General features: G+C 40.0%; 1 protein-coding gene across 1 annotated transcript; it reads right to left on the reverse strand.

Moving 5' to 3' along the window:
• Window positions 1-6,127: 6,127 nt before the first annotated feature.
• FOXR2 (forkhead box R2) lies at window positions 6,128-7,422 on the reverse strand. Its single transcript, XM_006733592.2, has one exon. The coding sequence runs from the start codon at window positions 7,420-7,422 to the stop codon at window positions 6,472-6,474; it is 951 nt and encodes a 316-aa protein (XP_006733655.1). The 3' UTR covers window positions 6,128-6,471.
• Window positions 7,423-8,385: the final 963 nt, after the last annotated feature.

Below are 8,385 nucleotides of genomic sequence, written 5' to 3' on the forward strand. Positions count from 1 at the left end.
AAGAAACATTCAACAAAACCAAAAGACAACTGACAGAAAGGGAGAAGATATTTGCAAATGACGTATCAGATAAAGGGCTAGTATCCAAAATCTATAAAGATCTGATCAAACTCAACACCCAAAGAACAAATGATCCAATCAAGAAATGGGCAGAAGGCATGAACAGACATTTTGCCAAAGAAGACATCCAAACGGCCAACAGACACATGAAAAAGTGCTCAACATCGCTCAGCATCAGGGAAATCCAAATCAAAACCTCAATTTGATACCATCTCACACCAGTCAGAATTGCTAAAATTAACAAGTCAGGAAATGACAGATGTTGGCAGGGATGCGGAGAAAGGGGACCCTTCTACACTCTTGGTGGTAATGCAAGCTGGTGCAGCCACTCTAGAAAACAGTATGGAGGTTCCTCAAAAAGTTGATAATAGAGCTACCATATGACCCAACAATTGCACTACTGGGTATTTACGCCAAAGATACAAATGCAGTGATCTGAAGGGGTACCTGCACCCCAGTGTTTATAGCAGCAATGTCCACAATAGCCAAACTATGGAAAGAGCCAAGATGTCCATCGATAGATGAATGGATAAAGAAGAAGTGGTATATATATACAATGGAATATTACACAACCATCAAAAGGAATGAAATCTTGCCTTTTGAAATGACATGGATGGAACTGGAGGGTATTATGCAGAGCGAAAAAGTCAATCAGAGAAAAACATGTATCATATGTTCTCACTGGTAGGAGGAATTCTTAATCTCAGGAAACAAATTGAGGGTTGCTGGAGTGGTGGAGGTTGGGAGGAATGGGGTTGCTGGGTGATAGACATTGGGGAAGGTATGTGCTATGATGAGCACTGTGAATTGCATAAGACTGTTGAATCACAGACCTGTACCTCTGAAACAAATAATACATTATATGTAAAAACAAAAGAAGATACTAGGAAGAGAAAAATGAAGGGGGGGATATCGTTAAGGGAGACGAACCATGAGAGACTATGGACTCTGAGAAACAAACTGAAGGTTCTATAAGGAAGGGGGGTGGGGGGATGGGTTAGCCTGGTGATGGGCATTAAAGAGGCCATGTACTGAATGGAGCACTAGGTGTTATATGCAAACAATGAATCATGGAACATTACATCAAAAACAAATGATGTAATGTATGGTGATTAACATAACATAAAAAAAATAGAGCTACCCTATGACCCAGCAATTGCACTACTGGGTATTTACCCCAAAGACACAGATGTAGTGAAAAGAACGGCCATGTGCACCCCAATGTTCATAGCAGCAATGTCCGCAATAGCCAAACTGTGGAAAGAGCCGAGATACCCTTCAACAGATGGAGAAAGAAGATGTGGTTCCTATACACAATGGAATATTACTCAGCCATCAGAAAGGATGAATACCCAACTTTTACATCAACATTGGTGGGACTGGAGGAGATTATGCTAAGTGAAATAAATCAAGGAGAGAAAGTCAATTATCATATGGTTTCACTTATTTGTGGAACATAAGGAATAGCATGGAGGACTTTAGGAGAAGGAAGGGAAATATGATGGGGGGAAATCGGAGGGTAAGATGAACCATAAGAGACTATGGACTCCGAGAAACAAAGTGAGGTTTTTAGAAGGATGGGGGTTAGGAGGATGGGTTAGCCCAGTAATGGGTATTAAGGATGGTTCGTACTGAATGGAGCACTGCGTGGTATATGAAAACAATGAATCGTGGATCACTACATCCAAAACTAATGATGTTAACCATTTGTATGTCTTCTTCAGAGAAGTGTCTTTTCATATCTTCTGACCATTTTTTGACTTGATTATTTTTTTGGGCGGGTGTTGTTATTTGTATTTTGGGTGTTGAGTTTGAGAAGCTCTTTATAGATCTTGGATATCAGCCCTTTATCTGTAATGTCATTTGCAAATATCTTCTCCCATTCTGTGGTTTACCTCTTTGTTTTGTTGATTGTTTCCTTTGCTGTGCAGAAGCTTTTGATCTTGATGAAGTCCCAAAAGCTCATTTTTGCTTTTCTTTCACTAGCTTTTGGAGATGTATCTTGAATGAAGTTGCTGTGGCTGATGTCAAAGAGGTTACTGCCAATGTTCTCCTCTAGGATTTTGATGGATTCCTGTCTCACATTGAGGTCTTTCATCCATTTTGAGTTTATCTCTCATCATCATTAGCCATCAGGGAAATTCAAATCAAAACCACATTGAGATACCACCTTACACCAGTTAGAATGGCAAAAATGGACAGGGAAAGAAACAACAAATGATGGAGAGGTTGTGGAGAAATGCGAACCCTCTTACACTGTTGGTGGGAATGCAAGTTGGTACAGTCACTCTGGAAAACAGTGTGGAGGTTCCTCAAAAATTTAAAAAATAGAGCTACCCTATGACCCAGCAATTGCACTCCTGGGTATTTACCCCAAAGACACAGGTATAGTGACAAAAAGGGCCATATGCAATGTTCATAGCAGCAATGTCCGTAATAGCCAAACTGTGGAAAGGCCAACATGCCCTTCAACAGATGAGTGGATAAGAAGATGTGGTCCATCTGAAAAACAAACTGAGGGTTCTAGAGGGGAGGGGGGTGGGAGGATGGGTTAGCCTGGTGGTGGGTATTGAGGAGGGCACATTCTGCATGGAGCACAGGGTGTTATGTACAAACAATGAATCATGGAACACTACATCTAAAACTAATGATGTAATGTATGGGGATTAACATAAGAATAATAAAAAAAAGACTCTCTACTGCAAAAAAAAAAAAAAAGAAGATGTGGTCCATATATACAATGGAATATTACTCATCCATCAGAAAGGATGAATACCCAACTTTTACATCAACATGGATGGGACTGGAGGAGATTATGCTAAGTGAAATAAGTCAAGCAGAGAAAGTCAATTATCATATGGTTTCACTTATTTGTGGAACATAAGGAATAGCATGGAAGACATTAGGAGAAGGAAGGGAAAAAATGAAGGGGGTGGAAATCGGATGGAGAAATGAACCATGAGAAACTATGGACTCTGAGAAACAAACAGGGTTTTACAGGGCAGGGGGGAGGGGGGTTGGTTAAACTGGTGATGGGTATTAAGGAGAGCACGTACTGCATGGAGCACTGGGTGTTATACGAAAACAATGGATCGTGGATCACCACATCAAAAATTAATGATGTATAGTATGGTGACTAACATAGCATAATAAAATAAATTAAAATTTAAAAAATGTATTAAAAACCCAAGTGTGTGAAAAAGGCATAAAAATCCTAGAGGAAAACACAGGCAGTACCCTCTTTGATATCAACTGTAGCAACTTCTTTCTAGATATGTCTCTTGAGGCAAGGGAAACAGAAGCAAACATGACGTATTCGGACTATATCAAAATTGGAAACTGCACGGTGAAGGAAATAATCAACAAAAGTAAAAAGCAACCTACGGAACGAGAGGAGATATTTCCATGTGACATATCTGATAGAGGGTTAGTATTCAAAATATATAAAGAATTTATCAAACTCAACATCCAAAAAATGAATAATTCCATTAACAATGGACAGAAGACATGAATAGACATTTTTCCAAAGAAGACATCCAGATGGCTAAGAGACACTTGGAAAGATGCTCAACATCACTGACTATCAGGGAAATACAAAGTACAATGAAGTATCACCTCACACCTGTCAGAATGGCTAAAATTATCAACACAGAAAACAACAGATATTGGTGAGGATGTGGAGAAAGAGCAACCCTCTTGCACTGTTGGTGGGAATGCAAACTGGTGCACCCACTCTGGAAAACAGTATGGAGGTTCCTCAAAATATTAAAAATAGAACTACACTATGATCCAGGATTTTAACTACTAGGTATTTACCCAAAGTATACAAAAACACTAATTCAAAGGATTACATGCACCTGATGTTTATAGCCGCCTTATCCACAATAGCTACATTATGGAAACAACTAAGTGTCCATTGACTGATGAATGGATAAAAAAAGGTGGTATATATGCAATGGAATATTCAGCCATAGAAAAGAATGAAATCTTGCCAGTTGCCAGGACATGAATAGAGCTAGAGAGTATTATGATAAGCAAGATATGTCAGTCAGAGAAAGTCAAATACCATACGATTTCACTAATTTGTGGAAAATTGGGAACAAAACAAATGAGTAAAGGGGAAAAGAGAGAGAGAGAAACCAAGAAACATACTCTTAACTATAGAGAACATACTGATGGTTACCAGAGAGGAGGTGGATGGGGTGATGTGTTAAACAGGTAATGGGGTTTAAGGTGTGCACATTTTATGAGCACCAGGTGCTGTATGGAAGTGTGGAATCAGTATATTGTACAGCTGAAACTAATATGACACTGTATGTTCACTACCTGGAATTTAAATAAAAACTTAAAAATAGAAAGTTGAACTGTGCAAAATTTGCAGAATAGGTATATTGTATACACTAGAAATGTAGTTTGTGAAAAAAATCTTGTGAATTCACAACAGGCTCTTTTGCTTACAAGTGTTATTTGTGAAAAACATGAAAACCAAATGCTGAGTACTTATAGCCAGAATATTTTATTAATTCTGAGGTACATTGTCAACTTTTTTGGCCTTATGATACAGAAGTAGTATCTACAATTATTTTTTCGAAGAATACTCTTTGATTGTTTATTTTGGAATTCAACTTAAATATACAATTTTGTATGTGGTGTAATATACAACAACCAAAAAATGTAAACTTTTCAAATAATTTACAATATATTGAATTCATTGCTTTTGCCTTTTACAAGACATTTTTGTACTCCCATTATTGAAGGTTTTGCAATTAAATACATCCTTAATAATCTATTTTATCTTGGATATATCTTTAATAATATGTAAACATGAAAGGCAGAGGGGCGCCTGGGTGGCTCAGTCGTTAAGCGTCTGCCTTTGGCTCAGGTGATGATCCCAGGGCCCTGGGATCAAGCCCCACATCGGGCTCCCTGCTCAGCGGGAAGCCTACTTCTCCCTCTCCCACTCCCCCTGCTTGTGTTCCTGCTCTTGCTATCTGTCTCTGTGAAATAAGTAAATAAAATCTTAAAAAAAAAAGAATTCTCTGTCTCTGCCTCTGTCTTCCTCTCCTCTTCTACCTCTACCTCTATCTTTAAAAAAACAAAACAAAACATGAAAGGCAGAAAAGTATGCTTAAATCTGATAAAAGAAAGTTTATGTGTATAAAAAAGTGTTAAAGAGAATTTTGAAATTAGGAAACCAAATGTTTTGTTTTTATTTTTCATTGTTGTTTGTTTTTATTTTCGTTGTTGTTTTTATTTTTTTAGTAAAACCACTGATACCTTTTGGTTCATAATAGACCACAGGGTAAAAGCCAAACACCTAAGTAGTACCAGAAAAGCCTTTTGCCTACATTTCTCACCACTCTTGGCCCTAATATAGCTAAACTGCACTGAACTTCCTACCACTCCTCCAAGCACAGCAATTACTTTGTTTATACAGTTGCCTCTCTACTCTCTTTTCTTCAGTTTACATGCCCAGCAAATCCCTATTTATTCTTCAAAACTAACTCAAAAGATAGTTCCTTTTCAATGCCTTTCCCAGGAGAAATGTCTCCCCTTTTCCATGACAATGTTGCACATCTGTTTCATTATATTTGTATTACAAATATCTGGTTATATGTCTGTCTCCAACTAAACTACTGACTTTTTATCTTCAGCACCTAAGATGGACCTTGTGCACTTTGGCATTTCCTCAATCAAGTTCTGATGAATGAAAGAATGGAAAGCAAAACTTGGGCTTGGGGTTGATACAGGTTCAATTCAAGGGCTTTCAATATACAAACTACAAGTAACTGCTTGGAATTATTTGTCAGTACTGGAATTGGTTGGCAACTGAACCAGGCTGAGAAGTCCAGGATCAGAAAGAGAAAAGTGAAGCCCTGAAGAGTAAAATCAGTCATTAAAAAAAGAGATATATCTGATGAATGGTAGAAGGGAGATACTTGAACCTCTAGGCTTCAAACACTATGCCTATTTCTTTATGAATAGATACCTTCACATGGCATTTGAGGCTCTTCAAGGCCTGGTTCAATCTTGCATTTTATGTAAAACAGGGTACTCCAACATTTGCTTTCATATGTGAGTATACACTCCAGTAAACAGAATTCCTTTTCTTGTGAAATATGTCCTCTCTCCTTAGCTTCCATGCTATTACTCCTAGGATTTCCTGTGTCTGCTTAAAATGCATAACAGTGGCCACTGTCCTCATGCAACTTTCCACGATTCTCCACCTGGATTTAAGCTCTGCCTCCTCTGTACCCACCTCTCAGTTTATTTAATACTATTCCCGTAGCTGTAGTTAAACACAGTCTTGTCACCAACAGGCAGGGTAGGCTTAGGGATTAATGAAGGCCAATCAGGGCAATGGTGGACCCAGTAAGGATGGCAGTGTTCCAAAAAGGGAGAAGTGGTAGTTCAAAGGCCAAAGAGGGAGGTCATCACATCTGGCTGGCTCATGCACTGTTGGATGCTTTCCCTCCGAGCAGAAGCTAAGGCACGAGTCTCCTCCTGAAAACGACGATGTCCCTCCTCAGTAAGCCTCCAGAGGCCAGACCGTGGCTTTGCATTGGTTCCATCCTGAAGGTTGACTGGTGCCTTCTCAAAGCTGCCCAGGAAGCAGAGGTTGTGGCGGATGGTGTTTTTCCAGCCATTTGGTGCTGTCCAAAAAAAAGGGAAATGCTGTCGGGTGAAACTGTAGATCTCTTGCACATTGAGGCCACAGGGGGGGCTGTTTCTTAATGCCAGTGCAATTAGGTGACTGTAATTGAGGGGGGGGCGGGGCCAGGACCTCCCCTCCTGGCTGTTGCCTTGCCATAATTTCTGGTTCTGGAAGCACTCCCCTTTGTTAGGGGATTGAAGAGACACAGAGCAGTTGTCCTCTCGTTCCTCCGTTTTTTCTTCTGTGAGCTCCAAGTCACCAGAGGAATAAGTGAACCATTTCTGTGGGGAAGATTTCTTGCTGGAGGAAGTTGGCAGTGACTCCATCACTGTGGCCTTTGAGCAGTTAGACTCTTCATCCTTTGGGAGTGGCTGAGGGTAAGGAAGCATGCTTGTCAGATCCTTTTCCCTACTGGGCTTTAGGGTCTCCTGGCTGCCAAGGGGGCACATGATGTTGGGATTTACCCACATCCACAGGTTAGGTTCAGAGTCAGGACCATCTTTGTCCAGACTGGGTCTGCTCTCTTGAGGCACCTCTGGAGGCTCCATTACTTGGAGTCTATATATGCCAAGGTTCTGCTCAGCTAAGTGGCACTGGTCTGTGGTGCATGGCAAGAATAACTCATTCCCCATGTCCCAGTCCAGCAGCCCTGGGACGTGGCCATGGAGACTGTACCAGAATTCAGGATTTTTTAGTTTTATGTCCATCTTTAGTGGAGAGGTAGGTAGAGAGAGATTTTGAAAAGGACAGAAGTCTCCGAGGCACTTTTGAAAGCTGTTGTTGGGGCACTGTTTCTGATCCAGTATATCTCACCTGGGGAACTTATCAGGCGGCCTGCTAGAAGTACTAGGAAAAGGGGCATGGATACCTCATTGATTGGTGGTCAAACTTGGAGAAGTCTCAGTGTTCTACAACAGAGCTCAGAACAGAGAAGTAACTAAACAGAGTTTTTAGCAGGAAAAAAGTTCAAAGTAGAATTTCTGAGCTTTCGTTGGAAGCAGGGAGTCCCCACAAGATGACCTACACATTTTGAATTATGTGCCAACTAAGGTGACTTTCATAACAAGTTGATTGGCATATCATTCAATGCTTTCTAGGTTCATTTAATGAAGGAACAAACAGATGTACAGATCACATTGTATTTCTGAGTTGTTCTTAAATGGTTTAAGAAATCATTCCATTTTTAAAGTGCCTTTCGCCAAGAGCTTTCACATAGATGATCTCAACTGATTCTCAACTGATTCTCATGACAGCCCTGCAAGATAACATAGTGGGTATCATTAACCCCATGTTACAGATAAGAGAACTAAGATCTACAGGATATTTAAGACTACATATCTAAGTAAGTAGCAGAGCTAGGTCCACAGTCCAGGTCTTCTGATCCTTTCATTATACCTATCATCTCTTGATTCAACATACTTTACAAATGAAGCAGCAATATGTGTAACCCAAGTTGTTAAAGTGGTAACTATCAGAAGATGATCTCCATTAGTCTCAATCCCATGCTAGAACTCAACCATGTTATTATTTTCAATCCTACTCTGGAAAACAGCTGGCTGCCCTCTCTCCAGGTCACCTTCTCAGGAACTGAGTTCTGAATTATACTCTGAAGACGGTAGGACCAAAGAAGCTATGATGTGCAAGTTCCTGAAAACTCGAGTTTGACTCTC

This window comes from Leptonychotes weddellii, chromosome X (genome assembly GCF_054177405.1).
Source record: "Leptonychotes weddellii isolate Sample4059 chromosome X, ASM5417740v2, whole genome shotgun sequence".
Lineage (NCBI taxonomy): Eukaryota > Metazoa > Chordata > Mammalia > Carnivora > Phocidae > Leptonychotes > Leptonychotes weddellii.

Bases quoted from the DNA above. Each gene is read 5' to 3' on its own strand.
- FOXR2 (XM_006733592.2), bottom strand. From the start codon at position 7,422: ATGGACATAAAACTAAAAAATCCTGAATTCTGGTACAGTCTCCATGGC.